At 45.2% G+C, this 24,469-nt stretch overlaps 1 protein-coding gene across 1 annotated transcript in view; it reads right to left on the reverse strand.

Annotated features, from left to right (window-relative positions):
- Positions 1 to 23,776, reverse strand: part of LOC120034058 (signal transducer and activator of transcription 5B-like) — an 88,263-nt gene extending 64,487 nt beyond the window's left edge. Inside the window, exon 1 of the mRNA XM_038980469.1 lies at positions 23,561 to 23,776. Coding sequence (XP_038836397.1) covers positions 23,561 to 23,596 — 36 coding nt within the window. The 5' untranslated portion in view covers positions 23,597 to 23,776. The remainder of the gene's footprint in view (positions 1 to 23,560) is intronic.
- Positions 23,777 to 24,469: the final 693 nt, after the last annotated feature.

Below are 24,469 nucleotides of genomic sequence, written 5' to 3' on the forward strand. Positions count from 1 at the left end.
GTTAGGTGTTACCACTAATACTGTCTGATGTTAGAGGTGTGAATTACTATAATACTAATACTGTCTGATGGTAGAGGTGTACTATAATACTGTCTGATGTTAGAGGTGTTACTATAATACTGTCTGATGGTAGAGGTGTTACATAATACTGTCTGATGGTAGAGTGTTACTATAATACTGTCTGATGGTAGAGGTGTTACTATAATACTGTCTGATGTTAGAGGTGTTACTATAATACTGTCTGATGGTAGAGGTGTTACTATAATACTGTCTGATGTTAGAGGTGTTACTATAATACTGTCTGATGTTAGAGGTGTTACTATCCTACTGTCTGATGTTAGAGGTGTTACTATAATACTGTCTGATGTTAGAGGTGTTACTATAATACTGTCTGATGTTAGAGGTGTTACTATAATACTGTCTGATGTTAGAGGTGTTACTATAATACTGTCTGATGTTAGAGGTGTTACTATAATACTGTCTGATGTTAGAGGTGTTACTATAATACTGTCTGATGTTAGAGGTGTTACTATAATACTGTCTGATGTTAGAGGTGTTACTATAATACTGTCTGATGTTAGAGGTGTTACTATAATACTGTCTGATGTTAGAGGTGTTACTATAATACTGTCTGATGGTAGAGGTGTTACTATAATACTGTCTGATGGTAGAGGTGTTACTATAATACTGTCTGATGGTAGAGGTGTTACTATAATACTGTCTGATGTTAGAGGTGTTACTATAATACTGTCTGATGTTAGAGGTGTTACTATAATACTGTCTGATGTTAGAGGTGTTACTATAATACTGTCTGATGTTAGAGGTGTTACTATAATACTGTCTGATGGTAGAGGTGTTACTATAATACTGTCTGATGGTAGAGGTGTTACTATAATACTGTCTGATGTTAGAGGTGTTACTATAATACTGTCTGATGTTAGAGGTGTTACTATAATACTGTCTGATGTTAGAGGTGTTACTATAATACTGTCTGATGGTAGAGGTGTTACTATAATACTGTCTGATGTTAGAGGTGTTACTATAATACTGTCTGATGTTAGAGGTGTTACTATAATACTGTCTGATGTTAGAGGTGTTACTATAATACTGTCTGATGGTAGAGGTGTTACTATAATACTGTCTGATGTTAGAGGTGTTACTATAATACTGTCTGATGGTAGAGGTGTTACTATAATACTGTCTGATGTTAGAGGTGTTACTATAATACTGTCTGATGGTAGAGGTGCTACTATAATACTGTCTGATGTTAGAGGTGTTACTATAATACTGTCTGATGTTAGAGGTGTTACTATAATACTGTCTGATGTTAGAGGTGTTACTATCCTACTGTCTGATGTTAGAGGTGTTACTATAATACTGTCTGATGTTAGAGGTGTTACTATAATACTGTCTGATGTTAGAGGTGTTACTATAATACTGTCTGGTCTGAAGGAGAATGATGAGACGCTAAACTGTAAAAACTATGGTTTTATATGGCTGAAAAAAATAGTACTTTAAGATTCAGATTGTTTGTGTACAGGGTTGCAGGTGTGATTGCAGGGTACAGTGAAAAGCTTAGGCTACGAGCTCCAACATGCAGGACTAAGTGAAATAAAACAATGATAATGGGCGGGTGCTGCCAAAAACAAATAATAATGGGTAGCCTACATTGTCCTGCAAAATCATTCCAAAATCATCCTGTTGTCCTGCATTTGGATATGTTGTGGTCACCCTAACTGTATTTCTGTAGTGGAGAGTAACCTTCCCCCCTCAGGAGCAAACCATCTGACTATTAGGCTTTTTCCATTACAGCAATATTATGACACCCAGTACGGCTAGTTAGTGATCCTGTGACTCCACTTCCTGGATATGCTCCAGTGTAGCCAATCAGATCACATCAGACCTGCAGGCTTTTATGCAAGTTAACATTAACCTAACACAGCAGGCGTAAAATAAATGCCTGCAACTAGATCCCATAAATATTGCTCTTGACAAGAAGAAGAAAAATGTGTTGGGGGAGGTTCTTTTCTCCGCTGATCAACCAATCCAGTAAAATGTGGAGGAGGAGTTAAGTCGAAGTGTCGCCTTGTTAAAGTCCAAAAGAGGAAGTTGCATCACAGGCTCTCTTTCCATTTCGCCTGAAAACCGAAACATCCGTTTGTTGGGGACTCGGCAGAGGCTACTATAACATCTAAACTCCACTTACCTGGCAACGGCAAGAACTCCTAAAAAGTGTGCTACTTGTGCACACATACACAATAGTCCAAAAGTGGAAAGTAAAACAAGATGCTCCAATGGGCAGGAGGTATTGGTAATAAAAGAGAAGAGGATTGACCTTGCAAACAGAAAAACAAACTGAACACCAAAAGAACATACATTAAATGTAATTTGGATGTGTTTGATTTTCTATTTTTGAATGATAAACATGTTGGTGACATATACAGTACCAGTCAAAAGTTTGGATACACCTACTCATTCCAGGATTTTGAATAAAATTTTGAACTATTTTCTACATTGTAGAATACTAGTGAAGACATCAAAACTATGAAATAACACATACGGAATCATGTAGTAACCAAAAAAGTGTTATATGAAAATATATATTTATATCTGAGATTCTTCAAAGTAGCCACCCTTTGCCTTGATGACAGCTTTGCACACTCTTGGCATTCTCTCAACCAGCTTCATGAGGTAGTCACCTGGAATACATTTCAATTAACAGGTGTGCCTTGCTAAAAGCTAATTTGGGGATTTCTTTCCCTTCTTAATGCGTTTGAGCCAATCAATTGTGTTGTGACAAGGTAGGGGTGGTATACAGAAGATAGCCCTATTTGGTAAAAGACCAAGTCCACATTATGGCAAGAACAGCTCAAAGCAAAGAGAAATGACAGTCTATCATTACTTTAAGACATGAAGGTGTGTCCAAACTTTTGACTGGTACTGTCTCAGCTCTCCTTCACTTTTACTTCTACATACTACGGGCGTACGCAGACAGACGCACACACACATGCACACACACACGCCTGAGTAAACACCTCAGGCAAGAGGTAAAGGTCAGTTTGAAGGTTGAATGAGGGATAAAGTACTGTTCGAACTTACTCAACCTGGTCAGACTGCATTAGTATCAATGTAGCATGTGCAGTAATAACCATACGGATTGTTGTAGCCTACAGTAAACTGCTCTTGTTGGCTTTATTATACACTCTTAGAAAAAAGGGTTCTTGCGCAGTCCCCATAGGAGAACCCTTTATGGTTCCAGGTATAACCCTTTTGGGTTCCAGGTAAAAACCCTTTTGGTTTCCATGTAGACCTCTGTTGAAAGGGTTCTATCTGGAACCCAAAAAGGTTCTATCTAGAAACAAAAGGGTTCTACCTGCAACCAAAAAGGGTTCTTCAAAGGGTTCTGCTATGGGGACAGCCGAAGAACCTTTTAAGGTTCTAGATTTTTTGTTTGTTTATTTATTGTATTTTTACAGGGACAGTGCACATTAATCAACGTTTCAGTAAAAGTGCCGGTTTTAGCCGGCTGGCTAATTTTCAACCGCAGTCCCTGGGTTGATAGTACAGTCTTAGGGGGGAAAAAGGTGCTAAGTGTTTTGTTTTGTGACACACAGTCTGTCTGAATGCTGTTCACACGGATGGATCTTCTTCTGTACTTCTCCTATGCAAGGTTACTCTTTTGTCCAGCTAAAGGGTTTGTCAGATAAAAAACATGGAAAAATAACTGTATGAAGAAACCAGTTTCTGCTTGCAAAAATGCAGGTTTGTCCTCCTCATCATTGATTTCTATTTGAAAGCCCACTTCTTACATGCATCTAATGTCACTCTATCCCTCTACACTCATCTCCCATTCGCTGTACTGTACCTTCCCCCATGTTCTTCTAACTCTCTCGTGTCTTTTCCCTTGGTACATTTCTGCCCCTCTCTCTCTTGCTCCACATCAACACCCCTGTAAACACCAAGGCAGGCAGCTTTTGAGAACCCTGTCCTTTGACCTTTCCAGCTTGTCACGTGTCAGAGTTCAGATAGCTGCAGTTTCTCACACGCGGTGTCTAATGTGGTCACCAGAGCCAAGCCCCCCCCTTCTCAACTCCTCCAGCACCCCACCCCGCTCTTTCTCCCTCATGTGCACTTCGTAAAGGTCACCCTCTACCCCACCTCACCCGCCCTCCCCTCAAATCCCAGTGATCTGCTTAACCTTAACCTATGCTGGGGTTTTATTGCACTGTAAAAACAACAGAGTGACTCACACCCTCCTTCCCAAATGACACCCTACTGCAGTAATCTGGTCAAAAGTAGTGCGCTACAAAGGGAAAAGGGTGTGAATTAAAGTAGATTTAAAGTCCACACCTGTTTTACTTGGCACATGTGACTAATAACATTTGATTTGATTTGAGATGCAGTCCTGGTCTCGGGGCAGAGTGGACCTGGGAGCTGTGCCACCTAGGATAGAGGAGACCATGACTCAGAACCTAGCTACAGTATGGAACAACAGGAGGCTGCAGTAGTACACAGTGGTACACAATTACACAGTGCCAAGTGGTGCTTGCTGCTGCCTGGGACTCTCTAACATCCAGCTGTCCTTCTTGCAATAGCTGATTTGAAGTGGAGACTATGCTACTGCTAAAGTAATTCAGAAGAATAACAAAAAACACCACTTAACTATAGCTGTCTATTTAAGCATAATGGAAATAACAGAAAACACTGTTGCCATGGCGTTTTCGAGCGAAAGCAGTTGATTTGACCTTGCAGACTCACTGGGTTGTGACACATTTCATAAGAGCCCCACAAGTACTACAAGGGCGTGTCTCCTGCGGCTGCATGTGACGCTCTGACATTCATAACAAGATATCCCTGAATCAGTTGCCACTTTGAATTTGTGCTCTGATTGCATTTCAGTTGAATGACATTGCCACTGTGAGTTAGCGCGGGGTTCCCCCCAAGGCTGTGGGCTTTCTGCCTCATATGACCTGCTAATAGTATAATGGACAACACACATTGTCCTTTCACTGGGAAACCTTTTAGCTAAGACCTGAGGGACTCCAAATGTCACACTGTTGCTAGGCTTGTGGCAGAGGAGCAACCCACTGGCAAGCAGAGCAAAGCAGAGTGAACATCCAGCCAAAGCCAAGTGGGACGAGAGAAGCAAAGGTGTGGGATCATGGATGGGGCCGGGACTGAGGCTGGCAGTGGTGCTGGGACTGAGGCTGAGGCGGGCAGTGGTGCTGGGACTGAGGTTAGCAGTGGTGCTGTGACTGAGGCTGAGGCTGGCAGTGGTGCTGAGACTGTGGCTAGGGCGGGCAGTGGTGCTGGGACTGAGGCTGGGGCGGGCAGTGGTGCTGGGCCTGAGGCTGGGGCGGGAAGTGGTGCTGGTACTGAGCCTGGGGTGGGCAGTGGTGCTGGGACTGAGGCTGGGACTGAGGCTGGCAGTGGTGCTGGGACTGTGGCTGAGGCTGGCAGTGGTGTTGGGACTGAGGCTGGGGTGGGCAGTGGTGCTGGGACTGAGGTTAGCAGTGGTGCTGGGACTGAGGCTGAGGCTGGCAGTGGTGCTGCGACTGTGGCTGAGGCTGGCAGTGGTGTTGGGACTGAGGCTGGGGTGGGCAGTGGTGCTGGGACTGAGGTTAGCAGTGGTGCTGGGAGTGAGGCTGAGGCTGGCAGTGGTGTTGGGACTGAGGCTGGGGCGGGAAGTGGTGCTGAGACTGAGGCTGGGGCTGAGGCTGGCAGTGGTGCTGGGCCTGAGGCTGGGGAGGGCAGTGGTGCTGGGATGGGGCGGGCAGTGGTGCTGGGACTGAGGCTGGGGCGGGAAGTGGTGCTGGTACTGAGCCTGGGGTGGGCAGTGGTGCTGGGACTGAGGCTGGCAGTGGTGCTGGGACTGTGGCTGAGGCTGGCAGTGGTGTTGGGACTGAGGCTGGGGCGGGAAGTGGTGCTGAGACTGAGGCTGGGACTGAGGCTGGCAGTGGTGCTGGGACTGTGGCTGAGGCTGGCAGTGGTGCTGGGCCTGAGGCTGGGGAGGGCAGTGGTGCTGGGATGGGGCGGGCAGTGGTGCTGGGACTGAGGCTGGGGCGGGAAGTGGTGCTGGTACTGAGGCTGGGACTGAGGCTGGCAGTGGTGCTGGGACTGAGGCTGGGACTGAGGCTGGCAGTGGTGCTGGGACTGTGGCTGAGGCTGGCAGTGGTGTTGGGACTGTGGCTGGGGCGGGCACTGGTGCTGGGACTGAGGCGGGCGGTGGTGCTGGGACTGAGGCTGGGGCGGGCAGTGTTGCTGGGCCTGAGGCTGGGGCGGGCAGTGGTGCTGGGGATGAGGCTGGGGTGGGCAGTGGTGCTGGGCCTGAGGCGGACAGTGGTGCTGGGGACGAGGCTGGGGCGGGCAGTGGTGCTGGGGCCGAGGCTGGGGCGGGCAGTGGTGCTGGGGCTGTAGCTGGGGCGGGCAGTGGTGCTGGGACTTTGGCTTTGCAGCTGAGCTGTGGTGGTGGAGGTTCTTTTGGATCATCAGACACCTCCATGCTTGACCTGATTTTCTCTGGGACATTTCCTGGCACTGTACATATAATCCAGTTCCTTCTATTACGATGCTGGAATGATTATAGTAGTCCCTCAGTCTCCCTGGGATAATGTAGATAAACTGAAAGGGCAATGAGTCACGGCATTCCCTCCGGAGAGAGGCTTTCCTAAATTACACCTCAGATCACCATTACCGTGTTGGTGTTTCCCTTTGTACTGTCCACCATGTCCACACAGTCCATGCTGATGTTTCAAATCCACAGCATCATATGGCACCCTGAAATAACTGTTCTGAATATAAATCCCTCTACTCTTTCTTCTCTTCCTCCTCTTCTTCCTCCTCCCCCTTCTTCTCTTCCTCCTCCTCCCCAGCCCGCACCGCAATGTCCCATTAGGCTCTGCAAAACTCACCCAGGTAGTAGTTCATGCAGTTTGTGCAGTAGCCCTGTCCTGTCACCAGTCTATATTGACTGGGTAAAAGGCTCCTATTGACTTTGCCACTGAACAGGCATGAGAAGGGAGGAGAGAAGACCTCAGAGACGAGCTCCGTTGAGGCCAGGACACTGTGAACAAAACCAGTACCACATCGGACCCATCCTGCATACACAGGTAAAGTGTAACACATACAGTACACTGATCTTTAACAAACCCCGCTTTCAATTCCTGCATTAGCCAATAATGCATTTGCAAGGCTATTCTCTCTGACATCCATCCATTCATTCATTAATTCGTTATCTTAGTGGATACGTCGCCTCTCTTATCTCGTCATTTGCGTTTATGAGAGAGTGCATTCATGGGTATTTTAGTTTGCATGTCCACATATTTTTCATAATGTACGCCGCACAATAACACAATGGCATCGTTTTATAATTCAACGCAGACAGTCACAATAATATAACGAAAACTACCATGGGAATAAAGGCCATGACGGGCCATGAACATATCCAATTGCTATCCTATTCATGTACAGAGCAAATTCACTCAATCCATGTTGTGCGAGGCACAGGGGTCTGGTGACGCAATGGATGATTGGGGAAGAATGTAAGGCTGGAGAAAGTACCTCATGAGGACCGTGAATCATGGTAATACCGTGTTACACTGAGTATTTACTCTCTCTGTTCTCTCTCGCACTCTCTGTCCCCCCATCTCTCTCTCTCTCTCCCTCTTCCCTTCGCTTTCTGCATATATTTAACGGCACATGAGATCAGTTCATACGGTTGAATGGTTCCCAGAGAAAGCGTGGGACCCAGTGCAACAGAAGGGGACTACACTGTACAGTACAACAGTCCTACAGATTTACTTCACCGGTGTAACTTTGAGAAAGATGGGAACCGGGAAGAAAAAACACTGGTGTTTTAAAAGTGCAAGGTTCCACTTATACAGTAAGTGAGATATGAACAAGGGTTCTGTTTGTTTATCAAATGTTGCACTCTGACCCCACGCGCACACGCACGCACGCACACAGTACAGACAGTCTCCCCCTGCACATGGAGTCCTTGTCTCCACCGGCCTGGGATATCAGATACTTTTCTGTGTTTAATCATTGATATGTCCCAGGCTGTGCTCGGAGGCAGCCACTAGTGTGGGGTAAAACCATACTCTATTCATTTTAATGAGACTACTCCAGTCAATATTTCATTTGCTCCTTCAACTACACTTTGGAGATGTTATATGAGGTTCCTCCAGTGCAAGCTGAGCAGCAGGGTTGAGAGAGAGAGAGAGAGAGAGAGAGAGAGAGAGAGAGAGAGAGAGAGAGAGAGAGAGCGAGAGAGCGAGAGAGCGAGAGAGCGAGAGAGCGAGAGAGCGAGATGTGTGTGATTAAGCCTGTCAGAACCACAGATCCTACTGAGGTGGAAAGAGAGTGACAGGAAGGGCCTGAGCTTTGACACCAGACAGACAGACAGACAGCCTGACCGACCAACAGACATGGCTTTCGTCTTGCTCAATCAGGGTTGGCGGCCTGATCCTGTCAAACAACAGATTATAAAACACAACACAACACCACTAAAGCAGCAACATTCATTTTGACAAAAGGCCCTGTCCTTTCTGGATCATCATCATCATCATCATCACCATCATCCGCTTCATCTGGTCTTAATCTGCTAAAGACATTTGGCCCATTCCCCAGAGGGAGCGCAGACATGACCTACATTTTTTTTTTTTTTTTTTACATTCTGGGATTAAGCTGGTCGGGAATAATGGCAACATGATGTGTGTGTGCGGCATCTGATGAGATGTTCTTATTTCCCTATTTCTGTCTCACTCCTTCCCTTCTTCTCAGTTCTCCGCCATCCACATGCTTCATCATTCAGTCCGGGTTTTATATTTAATGAGGATCTCCTGCTGTAACGTAACCAGTAGTAGGTTTGAACGTGGAAGTGGTGATCGACTTACCGGTTAGGCCTCATCCTGCTTTAAGTTACACTACATTTAACAGGCAGATTCTCAAACTCCATTGAAACAGAGGGCTTGACCACTTTACTCTCTGCCAGGATCTTTAACCAAGAAGAAATGCCTCATAAAGCCAAAAGGATACAGTTGAGTTCTCCAGAACACACTGTATAATTATATTCCACAACCAGCCAAAACCACCTGCTGGAAAATACAGCCAATTCAAACCCTAACCAGCCAATACAATCCTCCACAACACCAAAACCAGGAAAGACAAGGCAAAATATAAACCAAACACCAGACCAAAATGACCCAATAGGTTTAGAAACCGAAATCATCAGTAGAGGACCGTAAGAGTTTAGATGACATCACCACTGGAGCACATAATAATCATCAGAGTAGCAGCTAGCCATTGGTCGAGTCATGGGTGAGTTTATTAGGCTTGACCTTTCAGTGAACAACTCCAAGGCTGATGCCAGGCTGATTTATGGCAATAAGGGCAGAGCAGATGACCCCTGACCTCTAGTGCATTACTGGAGCCACTAGATTAGAGTCTCTCCTCCAGGTTATCTGGGGGGATATCGCTGCCTCGCCTTATGAACAACAGGAACACTGGTCACACAGATGCATACAACATACTGTAGATAGTATAGCTAGCTACAGATGTAGGATTTTAAAATTAGATCACCCTATTGTAGGAGAAAATCTCCAATCATTATAATCCGCATAATAATTCACATTTCCTGTTGCTGCAGGATTATTTTCGTGTTACAGCAAACTGGCTCAAATTAAGATTCTACATCTGTCCACTTACCCAGTCCATTCTGTTAAATCTTTCTCTTCATTTACAAATCTATGATCTGTGCCTGTCTTGGCAGGACAGTGTAGCCAGAAGTTTAAAGAGTGCAGGGGGAGAAAGTCTGCGGCACCTGAAGGCTAGGTGAGAATTTGTCGGATTGGTGGGTATCAAGAAAGATTTTTAGGCTTGTGGCAATTTTTTGTTGATGCAAACAAAAGTTTAGGAACCGCTGATGTGGGATCAAGTGATCGGCTGGGAATTCACCCTTAGTAGGCTCTACTGGTCTCTATCTCCAAAGGACAGGTAAAAAAAAATTCAACGTCAGAGCCCAACGTGGTTAGCATGGTAGCTATGGCTTGCTCTGAGCGGCATGTAAGTGATATTGATATTTGCTAACATATGAACAAATTCTGCCATCCAGCATAACGTGACCTGCAGCAAATTGGACCTCCTGTAGAGTTTATTACATTTACATTTAAGTCATTTAGCAGACGCTCTTATCCAGAGCGACTTACAAATTGGTGCATTCACCTTATGATATCCAGTGGAACAACCACTTTACAATAGTGCATCTAACTCTTTTAAGGGGGGGGGGGGGGGGGTTAGAAGGATTACTTTATCCTATCCTAGGTATTCCTTAAAGAGGTGGGGTTTCAGGTGTCTCCGGAAGGTGGTGATTGACTCCGCTGACCTGGCGTCGTGAGGGAGTTTGTTCCACCATTGGGGTGCCAGAGCAGCGAACAGTTTTGACTGGGCTGAGTGGGAACTGTACTTCCTCAGAGGTAGGGAGGCGAGCAGGCCAGAGGTGGATGAACGCAGTGCCCTTGTTTGGGTGTAGGGCCTGATCAGAGCCTGAAGGTACGGAGGTGCCGTTCCCCTCACAGCTCCGTAGGCAAGCACCATGGTCTTGTAGCGGATGCGAGCTTCAACTGGAAGCCAGTGGAGAGAGCGGAGGAGCGGGGTGACGTGAGAGAACTTGGGAAAGTTGAACACCAGACGGGCTGCGGCGTTCTGGATGAGTTGTAGGGGTTTAATGGCACAGGCAGGGAGCCCAGCCAACAGCGAGTTGCAGTAATCCAGACGGGAGATGACAAGTGCCTGGATTAGGACCTGCGCCGCTTCCTGCGTGAGGCAGGGTCGTACTCTGCGAATGTTGTAGAGCATGAACCTACAGGAACGGGTCACCGCCTTGATGTTAGTTGAGAACGACAGGGTGTCGTCCAGGATCACGCCAAGGTTCTTAGCACTCTGGGAGGAGGACACAATGGAGTTGTCAACCGTGATGGCGAGATCATGGAACGGGCAGTCCTTCCCCGGGAGGAAGAGCAGCTCCGTCTTGCCGAGGTTCAGCTTGAGGTGGTGATCCGTCATCCACACTGATATGTCTGCCAGACATGCAGAGATGCGATTCACCACCTGGTTATCAGAGGGGGAAAAGGAGAAGATTAATTGTGTGTCGTCTGCATAGCAATGATAGGAGAGACCATGTGAGGATATGACAGAGCCAAGTGACTTGGTGTATAGCGAGAATAGGAGAGGGCCTAGAACAGAGCCCTGGGGGACACCAGTGGTGAGAGCACGTGGTGCGGAGACAGATTCTCGCCACGCCACCTGGTAGGAGCGACCTGTCAGGTAGGACGCAATCCAAGCGTGGACCTTGCCGGAGATGCCCAGCTCGGAGAGGGTGGAGAGGAGGATCTGATGGTTCACAGTATCAAAGGCAGCCGATAGGTCTAGAAGGATGAGAGCAGAGGAGAGAGAGTTAGCTTTAGCAGTGCGGAGCGCCTCCGTGACACAGAGAAGAGCAGTCTCAGTTGAATGACTAGTCTTGAAACCTGACTGATTTGGATCAAGAAGGTCATTCTGAGAGAGATAGCAGGAGAGCTGGCCAAGGACGGCACGTTCAAGAGTTTTGGAGAGAAAAGAAAGAAGGGATACTGGTCTGTAGTTGTTGACATCGGAGGGATCGAGTGTAGGTTTTTTCAGAAGGGGTGCAACTCTCGCTCTCTTGAAGACGGAAGGGACGTAGCCAGCGGTCAAGGATGAGTTGATGAGCGAGGTGAGGTAAGGGAGAAGGTCTCCGGAAATGGTCTGGAGAAGAGAGGAGGGGATAGGGTCAAGCGGGCAGGTTGTTGGGCGGCCGGCCGTCACAAGACGCGAGATTTCATCTGGAGAGAGAGGGGAGAAAGAGGTCAAAGCACAGGGTAGGGCAGTGTGAGCAGAACCAGCGGTGTCGTTTGACTTAGCAAACGAGGATCGGATGTCGTCGACCTTCTTTTCAAAATGGTTGACGAAGTCATCCGCAGAGAGGGAGGAGGGGGGAGGAGGGGGAGGAGGATTCAGGAGGGAGGAGAAGGTGGCAAAGAGCTTCCTAGGGTTAGAGGCAGATGCTTGGAATTTAGAGTGGTAGAAATTGGCTTTAGCAGCAGAGACAGAAGAGGAGAATGTAGAGAGGAGGGAGTGAAAGGATGCCAGGTCCGCAGGGAGGCGAGTTTTCCTCCATTTCCGCTCGGCTGCCCGGAGCCCTGTTCTGTGAGCTCGCAATGAGTCGTCGAGCCACGGAGCAGGAGGGGAGGACCGAGCCGGCCTGGAGGATAGGGGACATAGAGAGTCAAAGGATGCAGAAAGGGAGGAGAGGAGGGTTGAGGAGGCAGAATCAGGAGATAGGTTGGAGAAGGTTTGAGCAGAGGGAAGAGATGATAGGATGGAAGAGGAGAGAGTAGCGGGGGAGAGAGAGCGAAGGTTGGGACGGCGCGATACCATCCGAGTAGGGGCAGTGTGGGAAGTGTTGGATGAGAGCGAGAGGGAAAAGGATACAAGGTAGTGATCGGAGACTTGGAGGGGAGTTGCAATGAGATTAGTGGAAGAACAGCATCTAGTAAAGATGAGGTCAAGCGTATTGCCTGCCTTGTGAGTAGGGGGGGAAGGTGAGAGGGTGAGGTCAAAAGAGGAGAGGAGTGGAAAGAAGGAGGCAGAGAGGAATGAGTCAAAGGTAGACGTGGGGAGGTTAAAGTCACCCAGAACTGTGAGAGGTGAGCCATCCTCAGGAAAGGAACTTATCAGGGCGTCAAGCTCATTGATGAACTCTCCAAGGGAACCTGGAGGGCGATAAATGATAAGGATGTTAAGCTTGAAAGGGCTGGTAACTGTGACAGCATGGAATTCAAACATTACAGTTCAAACGCCTTCTTTCATATCCCCCGGTGCCAACCCAGCATGAGGTGAGCATGCCTTATGAAGATTGGGTAGCTTTTAATTAATTACTTTGAAAATTATATGTTGGGCTGGACGAAATGATATCAGAGTCATATGATATCACAATAATTGAAACGATTACAATATACTGTAAATAGGGCCTCCTGAGTTGCGCAGCGGTCTAGGGCTCTGCATCACAGTGCTTGAGGCGTCACTACAGACCCGGGGTCGATCCCAGGCTGTGTCGCAGCCGGCCGCGACCGGGAGACCCATGAGGTGGCGCACAATTGGCCCAGCGTCGTCCGGATTAGGGGAGGGTTTGGCTGGCTGGGTTGTCCTTGTCTCATCGTGCTCTAGTGACTCCTTGTGGTGGGCCGGGCGCATGCACGCTGACTTCAGTCGCCAGCTGTACAGTGTTTCCTCCGACACATTGGTGCGACTGTCTTCCGGGTTAAGCGAGCAGTGTGTCAAGGAGCAGAGCGGCTTGGCAGGGTCGTGTTTCGGAGGAGACATGGCTCTCGACCTTCACCTCTCCCGAGTCCGTACGGGAGTTGCAGCGATGGGACAAGACTGTAAATACAATTGGATATCACGAAAAAGGGGTAGAAAGAACCCCAAAAATAAATAAAGAATATACTGGGAATGCTTTGGGAATGCAAATGAGCATTGGTTCAGCTTCAATGTGAAAATGCCTGCTCCTGTTTAGAGTCTATTGAATGTAACTCTGGTGAAGTGGTTGAGCATTTTACTCATGTGTGTTGTTTACTTTACAGAAAGGAACTGAGAATAGGTTGAAATTCTGGTTTCCAACGATTTGCATATTACAACAAGGATAGATAACACCAGTTATCCCCCAAACCCAATACAATGCCAATGGACATTTAAGAAGGAATTAACCAGAAATAAAAGTTAATTAAGTAAGGTACATCCAAAGACCATTACATTTAACAAATACATAACCCAGTCAGCTTAACTCAGTCAGAAACTCGGAATCACAGCAAAAACAAAAATATCCACAGGCGACATTTGAGGAAAAACGTGATGCTCATAGCCACATGCCCCTCCCTAATTTGCATGCTACCTTCCCATGGCTGGCTGAGAGCGACGGCTGAGAGGGACCTTCTTCGAGAGCGCTGGTAAGTTCTTGTGCGTCATAAAGATAATATCCGGAGGCCTTATCACGCGTCTCAGTGTCTGGTGCACAACATAGAAGAAGGGAGAAATCTTTAAAATACATATATTTTTACAGTCTATCAGAGAAATACTGTGAATGAGAGAGCAAAAGTGAAAGAGGGAGAGAGAAAGATAGAGAGAGATACGTTGCACTGGCACATGAAGACCAGCAGGAGTGATCCAACTCCATGGGTATTGATGACTATGTGGACCATCTTAATCATTTTAAAAGGAAGGATTTTAGTTGGATGATAAATCACTTGTTAACAATGTAGCCCATTTAGTGTTACTAGATACAAACTTCAGAGTAATGTAATGTAGCTGTCAACCGTGACCCAGGCTACATGATGTATTTGACAGACCGATCAGTCTTGCCTAGGCAAGAGGCTGAGAGCTCTGGAGGTCATGTGACTATAGGATTAGTTTGAGCCCAACTGAGAGGGGCGGGGTTAGTGGGGGTAGAGGTTAGCGTGAGCCTTGCTTTCACCACCACATGCTTTCTCATAGACCCAGGCTCCTCCCCTACTACAGTATCTCTTTCCCTTTAACTGTCTTTCTCTCTTCCTCCCTTCCTCCTCTCTCTGCTTGAAAACATTTTCAACCCGTTTCACGCTCACCCTGGTGAGGTTTAATCTCTGCTTGGACTGGACAACACACTGTTACTCAGCTAAAGGCAGAGAGAGAGAAGAGAATGTAAAAAGAAACCAATCAACACCATATGCCACACACTGAGGTACTCATTGGCTGTGTTTGAGATCATTAACACCGTGATGTATCATGGGTAAATCGTGACTGACTGATCTACAACTAAGATTGAGTCGTTTTTTTAGATGCACAGGGATTTGAAAATCAGTCGGTCTCGACTCGCCTTTAAAGTCGGCTTCAATGTTGAACGCGCCCACTTCCTTGTAGCCTACATGACACCGTACTCTGATTGGGCAACACTTCCTCATGCTCAAATAGGAACCCCCTCTTAGTCCTCATCTAAGATTTGATGATCCTACCCCAATAACAGCCTTTATGATTTTCAATGGTCAAACATGGACAATTTGAACCTCCTATCAACACCTCCTCCCCTTTTCCCTTTTCTTCCTCCTTCCCTCCCTCCTCCAGCGGCGTGTATTCATGGACGCCAAGAGATGCCACACCCCCCCTCCATCTTCGGTCTCTCTGTGTTTCAGCATTTTCCCTCAATATGTGTAGGCCATCTATCTGATGCTGTCTGGTTTAAAAGAGTATGACATTGTTGCCTCCCGTAGAATTGAAAGCAAGGGAAGCTTGTGAGCATTTGGCTTCCCTTGATAAGGAATAAAATAATCATAGCCAATCGGCATTGAGATAAACTGAGTGAGATCAACTGTGAATGGTCCTGGCGCGCCAAAAAAAAGTGTCAAGGGAGGGAAGCCAGTTTGGATTTAGCTTCACACCAATCACATCACATCCGAGGCAACATGTAATTTACAGTAAAACAAATCTTGTTGTCATTGTTCTCCGGTGGCTAGCTAGCTAAAATCGGCCCTTTCCTAAATTAGCCAAGGATGGAGATAGGGATTTGGACTTGTGGTTTGACTTAATTCTCCGTACTGGACAATGATTATAACAGCGATTCTGATCTAACCATACATTGTGCCCCTGGACTGAGAGGATGAAAGTTCAATATGTAGCTAGATGTAGTACGCTAATGTTAACTAGCTGGCCTGGTGCATCGTTGGCCATGAAAGGAAGTTAGGCTAGCAAGCAAGCATTTTAGCCAGGTAGCATACGACAACAAAAACTAAAAGTGTGTACTGTATGATAGAGTCATGAAAGAGACAAAATTATTTTTGGTATCTTAGTTATCACTGTCTGTATTAAGACTAAACAGAGGTGATTTGATGATGTTGAAATATTGAACTGGTGCTGGAATATTGGAGGCACCTCCTGTTTTCTTTGTGACTTGAAGTAACTCTCCATGGTTCTAAATCCATAGTTGTTTAGTAGTTCGAAAATGTCGGAAACAATAACTTGCCTGACCTTGATGTAGGTCATGTAACTGTTTGTTACACGCAATATGCTTTGTGGACACCAGACAGATGTTGCTCTCCGGTTTTGTGATGAAACAAAAGGTGTGGTTGAATTTATTCTGCCACTGTCTTTTTATTGTCTCGACTTTAGGCCTATATATCACAGTGGCAAGGCATATGAAGTAACAGGTTATAGAGCAAACAACGCAATTATCACAACACATAGGTTGTAAAATGGCTTTTTAACCTGGCTTGGATGGCTTCCTCTCCTCAACTGTATGAGATCATCTGGGACTGTGTGACTCCTGACTCAAAGCATTCTGACAGGACAAGGGATTAATGACTGATAACCAAGCCAGGAACTTTTCCCAAATACAGTATACACCATTAATATTATGATTAAGATTATTAATAACAATAATCTTCATAATAATAACAGATTGTATTTGTATAGTGCTTTTCATTACAGCAATGACAGGTGCTGTTAGATTACAATATAATTTTTCTGACTGTTTGGAAGTGTAAACACTAAATAAATTAGAAGTAATAGCAGTCTGTTCTAACAAAAAGAAAATGTAAAGCCTTCATTACAGCATAGCAAAGATCAAAAAGCAGAATCTGGGAATTTGCTTCATCTGACATTTTGCCGTTGCATGAGGCTTGGTGGTCACGGAATTAGTAGGCTATTAAACAAACACTCAAACAGGCAACAGAAGCTACATCTGTCATATTTCTGTAGATATACTGTGCCTTCAGAAAGTATTCAGACTCCTTGACTTTTTCCACATTACGTTACAGCCTTATTCAAAAATGTATTTTAAAAAAATGTATCTGAAAAATCTATACACAATACCCCATAGTGAAAAAGAAAAATAAGTGTTTTAGAAATGTTTGCTAATTTATTGGAACCCCTGTATTTGGGGAATTTCTCCCATTCTTCCCTGCCGACCTCTAAAGTTCTGTCAGGTTGGATGGGGAGCGTTGCTGAACAGCTATTTTCAGGTCTCTCCAGAGATGTTCGATCGGGTTCAAGTACGGGCTCTGGCTGGGCCACTCAAGGACATTCGGAGACATGTCCCGAAGCCACTCCTGTGTTGTCTTGGCTGTGTGCTTAGGTTCGTTGTCCTGTTGGAAGGTGAACCTTTGCCCCAGTCTGAGGTCCTGAGAGCTCTGGAGCAGGTTTTCATCAAGGATCTCTCTGTACTTTGCTCCGTTCATTATTGCCTCGATCCTGACTAGTCTCCCAGTCCTTGCCCCTGAAAATGGTGCCAGGTTTCCTCCAGACGTGACGCTTGGCATTCAGGCCAAAGAGTTTAATCTTGGTTTCATCAGACCAGAGAAACTTGTTTCTAATGGTCTGAGAGTCCTTTAGGTGCCTTTTGGCAAACTCCTAGCGGGCTGTCATGTGCCTTTTACGGAGGAGTGGCTTCCGTCTAGCCATTCTACCATAAAGGCCTGATTGGTGGAGTGCTGCAGAGATGGTTGTCCTTCTGGAAGGTTCTCCCATCTCCACAGGGGAACTCTAGAGCTCTGTCAGATTGATCATCGGGTTCTTGGTCACCTCTCTGACCAAGGCCCTTCTCCCCGATTGCTCAGTTTGGCCGGGCAGGAATAGTCTAGGAATAGTCCTGGTGGTTCCAAACTTCTTCCATTTAAGAATGATGGAGGCCACTGTGTTCTTGGGGACCATCAATGCTGCAGAATTTTTTTGGTACCCTTCCCCAGATCTGTGCCTCGACACAATCCTGTCTCGGATCTCTACAGACAATTCCTTCGACCTCATGGCTTGGTTTTTGCTCTGACATGCACTGTCAACTGTGGGACCTTATATAGACAGGTGCGTGCCTTTCCAAATCATGTCCAATCAATTGAATTTACTACTGGTGGACTCCAATGAAGTTGTAGAAACATCTCAAGGATGATCAATGGAAACAGGATGCACCTGAGCTCAATTTCAAGTCTCATAGCAAAGGGTCTGAATACTTATGTAAATAAGGTATTTCTGTTTTTGAATTTTCCTAAAAACCTGTTTTCGCTTTGCCATTATGGGATATTGTGTGTAGATTGCTTATAGGGAAAAATATATTGAATCCGTTTTAGAACAAGGCTGTAACATAACAGAATGCTGAAAAAGTCAAGGGGTCTGAATACTTTCCGAAGGCACTGTATATGGATGCTTTATAAAGCCAGGCACATTTAAGTTAGGCTATTGATTATAGACCAAACGAAGTTGGGATTTCCTCGCTACTCAATTTTCTTTGACAATTAGGCTAAGGCAAGGGCCGTTTCCTCGTCTCTGCTGCTGCCTCCGCCGCATTGTTCTCAATCCCAATATGCTGGTCAACTTTGCTATTATGCACATAGCAACCGTACCCAACATTTGTTATAAAATAATATTAGATATATTAGTGATGCACCATTATTTTTTACATAATACAAGCATATACAATATCAGTATCACATGTCTTAGAGTGATGGACTATGCCAACCCTGTGGCCTCCGCAGTGGATTAGTCCACTGAGACAGGTGCCAATCAGACAGGTGTCTTGTGCACCATGATTTATTTTTTATTTTTATGACTGCCTGACTCAAGAAATCTCAGCCGACCAACAGCCTATTGACCAAACAATCGACCAGTCGACTAAATGGGGCCAACCCTAAAATATGTACAATATGTACAGAGCTCTCTACCTATGCGACCTCATAGCGCCATGGAAACCACAGAATTCTAATGTGTTACATCCATGAATTCATCACAGGCATGCATGGAATACTTCAACCACCCATCCCTTTTCACCAGCATCAGAACAACCCACCCATGCATCAAAACCTCTCATCTTCCTCTTTCCTCCAGCCCTTCCAGTAAAGACCCATCAGGTCAGTATCTCTGCCATGGCTTGCCTGGTAGCAGGGAAAGAGATAATGTGGGGGAACCCTGGCTAAGCACACGGGCATGCTGTGACCACATGGCCTGCCCTGTCTGTTGAGAGACGGGATCCTTAAGCATAGGGTTTCCCCTGTTCCCCTGCTGTTCCTGGAGTTGTCTCTGTGTCTGTTTCTGCTCCCTCCCTGCCTAGGACAGGTTGTGCTGTCCAACTCATGTGTGCCTGGCATGCCAACTGTCCGCGCCAGCCAGACCCAAAACGACCTCTGAAACGTTGTCTTGGCAGTGGAGACGGCCAGTTACATAGTCCAGTTGAATTAACCGTGTGGGCTCCCCAGGCAGCACTTCCCATAATGTCAAGTGGGTCAGGGTTAAGTAGTGCAAACAATCCTTGATGGTTTACCATAACGTTTTTTTTTCATTGATGTCTGACCTAGTGCTTATTTATTTTAGAGAGGGAAAACACATCCTAAATTGTGCAGATGAAGCTGGGCAGACAATCCATTAAGGAAAATCTACAGGACCTAGTACCACAAATACTTTGCAGGCATCAGGACAGAAAGCCCAATACAGTGATACAGCAGAACTTATAAGCAGCCAAAGAGCAAATGGAACAGAGCCAGAAACCTTTCAAAAATCCAATCTAAGTAATAAAACATATATAGAGCCAAAGTCAACAGTATTTTTTCAAAAGTCCTCATCTGCTAAAGGGCATGCAGCCCCAGGGAGAAGTAGTAGATAGCAGTGAACATGGTATGACAGGAGCACTCGGGTCAGGAACATCATTACTGCACGCATCCTTCTTTCAATCTCTACTTCAAACCAAACAGGCAAGTTGACCTGATGTTGAGTACCCAACTAGTCAGAGAGCCCTGGATGGTGAAAGGGTGGTGGAGGAATAAGGACTGGTTGTGGGTGGTGGAGGAATAAGGACTGGTTGTGGGTGGTGGAGGAATAATGAGTGTTTGTGGGTGGTGGAGGAATAAGGACTGGTTGTGGGTGGTGGAGGAATAAGGAGTGTTTGTGGGTGGTGGGGGAATAAGGAGTGGTTGTGGGTGGTGGGGGAATAAGGAGTGTTTGTGGGTGGTGGGGGAATAAGGAGTGTTTGTGGGTGGTGGGGGAATAAGGGGTGTTTGTGGGTGGTGGGGGAATAAGGAGTGTTTGTGGGTGGTGGGGGAATACGGAGTGTTTGTGGGTGGGGGAGGAATAAGGAGTGGTTGTGGGTGGTGGAGGAATAAGGAGTGTTTGTGGGTGGTGGAGGAATAAGGAGTGTTTGTGGGTGGTGGAGGAATAAGGAGTGTTTGTGGGTGGTGGAGGAATAAGGAGTGGTTGTGGGTGGTGGAGGAATAAGGAGTGGTTGTGGGTGGTGGAGGAATAAGGAGTGGTTGTGGGTGGTGGAGGAATAAGGAGTGGTTGTGGGTGGTGGAGGAATAAGGAGTGGTTTTGGGTGGTGGAGGAATAAGGAGTGTTTGTGGGTGGTGGAGGAATAAGGAGTGGTTGTGGGTGGTGGAGGAATAAGGAGTGTTTGTGGGTGGTGGAGCAATAAGGAGTGGTTGTTGGTAATGGAGGAATAAGGAGTGGTTGTGGGTGGTGGGGGAGGAATAAGGAGTGGTTGTGGGTGGTGAATTGTCAGGGGAAGGTACATTATGATGTGGAGGAGATATGGGTCAGAGAATTCAGCTAGATTAGGGGTATTCAACTGGGGATCCTTCTTTTAATGAATATTACAAATGAACATCACTAGCAACAACAGAATAAACAAATGTTTATGTCAACTTGATTTCTGAACTCCTAATATTTAGCTAATCACAGTAATTGGAGCTAATTACACTCACTGGAGTATCTATCATAGACTGAAAAAAGCAGGTAAGGCCGCTGGTAAGCATTCTTGACTTGGACATTAGTTTTTGCCAACACATGGCTAACCTTTGTTTAACCAGCTAAACAGCTTCTACTAGCAAAAATGTGTTTGGAGTTACCTTTCCAGCTAATAGGCTATGTTAGAGTTTACACTTCCTCTTCCAATTATAACTAGCCTGACTACCCATCCACATCACTTCGGCCAAACACCACACCCACTACCATTTCTTCTCCACCACGAATGTATGGAGCGATCGATAGAGCAGCAGAGTTAAATTCAGAATGAGTCGTCAGGCAAAACTATAACTGCAGGGGGTCAGAAAAATAAAAACATCTACCAAATCAATTAATTTTTAAGGGGTGGTGGGCTGGGTCAAGGAAGTCTGGGAGTGCACCTGACTGTTACCCCTGGTTAGCAAAACACTCATCAAAGCATCCTTACCTGTGCTGCTGTCAGTTGGTGTGTGTATAATGTCATTATAACATGAAAGAGGTAGGATACACAGGGACAGGGAAGGGTGCAATCAAACTGCATCGCAGGAAGAAATGACTTTCTTTATCTGAGATTCTTTAAACAAACATCAATGTCCATACTCGGTGTGGTTGTAACGCACACACACGCGGACACACACACACGCGGACACACACACACACACGCGGACACACACACACACACACACACACACACACACACACACACACACACACACACACACACACACACACACACACACACACAAATCTTATCACCACTCAAAGCTCGCAGTGACATTGACATTTTAGTCATCAACACATCAACATTTTAGGGGTATTTCCTTTATACATAGACCTGTCTGTGCTTGTAAGGTTGAGCTATATGACAGTCTTGTCATATAGTATAACGTCAATGTATGTGGTGACATTTCAGTTAAACACCAACAACTACGTTTCCAATTACATACCTTTACATGTGAGTCACACAGTGTACTATTATGGGACATGTCCATCTCTTCAGTGACAACAACCAGAACCACACAGCACTGCTTTCAGTGGCATTTTAATGCAAACACTTCAGTGGCTTCTGTGACATTAATTAGGGAAAGGTAAAGGGGATACCTGGTCAGTTGCACAACTGAATGTATTCAACCGAAATGTGCCTTCCGCATGTAACAGACATCCACGGCATCGATACTGTGATGGTGCTTCTTCTAACCCCAATAGCAACAATTGTGAACGAAAACAAGTGAATAAGCTCCCTTGATAACACAGTGTGAATCAATTAATCTCAGGTTAGTTGAAGCCAATTGCGCACAAAATATGTTGAGCTCATTTCTCACGAGAGGAATAAGAAAGCAAACAGAATGATAGTTTTGGTACTAAAGGGCCAACAATACTAATTAAATGTGATTTGATTCACCCGTTCAGAGTGATTACTCATACAGCAGGTGTTTGTTATTTGTTTTCATGTTTGTTTTCATTGTTATGACGACTGACCACATTTTACACAGCATCCTGTGTGGCCATTTTGTTATAAAACAAGTAAAACACTACCTGACACATATCAATGAGGGATTGGGAGACTATTAGGACAACTAGATGAATCATTGAATCATTGACATAAAGCGTCTTTAATTAAATCCATTGTTTGTGTTCCAAACACCCATGTTTACTCAGTTGTGGTAAGGAGGCTTGGAGAACAACTGACATAAAGCACTCAAATAAACAGGAGCAGAGAGAATGTCACACCTTGACTGCATCACCTGACCAATAGCCAGGCTGCCTTGCTCTCGAAGTGCATGAAGATAAACATTGGGCTACTTTGCCAGCATATCAACACCAAATAAAACGTCTGTAGCCAATATGGCCTACAGTAGCAATTGTGTCATTGTGCACAGTTGTGTATTATCACATGGTTGTTAACAGTTTGTCAAATTATTCCTTAATTGAAAAACGGTACGCGCCCAGTTTCACCAGCAAACTTGGACAAAATAAAAAACCTCTCCGAAAAATATTCTGCCAAATAATCTCCACAAACACTTTAGAGTGGATTATTACTCAGTTTCTTTGTTGCACTGATCATTTATTTATCTAGTTCTTATCTAAATTCGAAAGTTACCTAACTAGCACAGATGTGCAATACAAGTTGAACTTTCACCTGTTAGGCTACAACACAACTTCTTGAGAGGAGTTCCGCACGCACATTCATCATACCATGATATGCGCCTCGCGCTGGCTAACGGTTTGATAGAATAAACTCACATTCCAATTTGCGTTTGACTTAGGCTACACGCTTTTCAATGATTCCGTATAACATTTGTTATAGCCTACATGCAAATGATGTTAATAATATAACCTTTAAGATGTTATGTTAAAAACATTGTGCAATGTTGAAGCAAAATAAATGATCTAGCGTATTCGAGTTCTCGCTTGACTCCCAGGAGGGGGTTGGACCCAGCCTGTTGATTCAATATATATATATATATATATATATATAGGAGAAAGGGTCAAAAAACACCAATAACAAAGTAAATATTATATTAACAATATACTCAATCAATATTGTAAACTGGAAAAATATATATTTGTAGCTTCACATGTGGTATTGTCGGTGACATTATAACCACGCTTGGCTAGCGTAAAAGACGGCAGATCCGCACAACTCTAACCATAGTTTGTTTACAAAGCGCTGTCAGAACATTCTTTCGCAATAGAAACCGTCTGCACGAAATATGCTTGTCCAAAATCTTCTCGAAGCTGACATAGTTAACAAACCTACCTTGACGGGACGATCAAATGAGTTGTCTTTTTGCATAAAAGTAAGGGAAAGCTCCGCAACGTACGTACGACCCAGAAAAGGAACCTCTCCCGTCTCTTTCTAACTGTTCGCTACGCAGTTTTTTTCATTCTCTCTCTCTCGTGTCTTTCGCTTGCTCTCCCCTCTATGATCGGTCAAGTGCAATTCGGGATCCTTGGGACGTCCATATCCTAAACCCTAACCTTAACCTATACTAACTACCCTTACCCAAACATCTAACATAACCCTTACCTAACCCTAACCTTTGCCCTTACCTTAACCATTTTAAATGTCAACTTCAATGGGGGGGGGGGGGGCGACTTCCCAAGGATCCCGGATAGCAGGAACGGTCTATGTTCTCTCCCTCTCTAACCGCCCACTTCCGGGGTTTTCTGTTTGACAGGCGAATATTGTCATATGAAAACATGAACATGTGCAATATATTGTCCCTACTTCAGTAAGTTAATTTACCAGCATAATATAGCCTAACCTAACAAATGTAAGGCAATTAAATGATCAAATTATCCAATTCTGTATTGATGATGAAATAACAACAATAATAATAAATAGATGGAGACATAGTTTATTCTTATTTTCCTACATATAACATGTTATATTCTGTTGTTATTTTCATCATTAGAAGTAGTCTTGTAGTAACTGAAGTAGCCTTTGTAAGAGCAATGTGATCTATTTCTAAATAGCACTACAGTACATATGTGTAGTCAGTACATAGACTATTGACGAACCACATAACAGGTGTTCACAAGAATAGGCCAACATGTGCACATGTTTCCTTCAATGTGTCTCAATGGGAAGAAAGTGGAGAAAACCAATGGGAATTTGAAGAGATGGAGAAGCCCAGCTCTAGGAAGCAGCAAGGCCAAGTGAGAA

The sequence above is a fragment of the Salvelinus namaycush genome, chromosome 41, assembly GCF_016432855.1.
Source record: "Salvelinus namaycush isolate Seneca chromosome 41, SaNama_1.0, whole genome shotgun sequence".
NCBI lineage: Eukaryota > Metazoa > Chordata > Actinopteri > Salmoniformes > Salmonidae > Salvelinus > Salvelinus namaycush.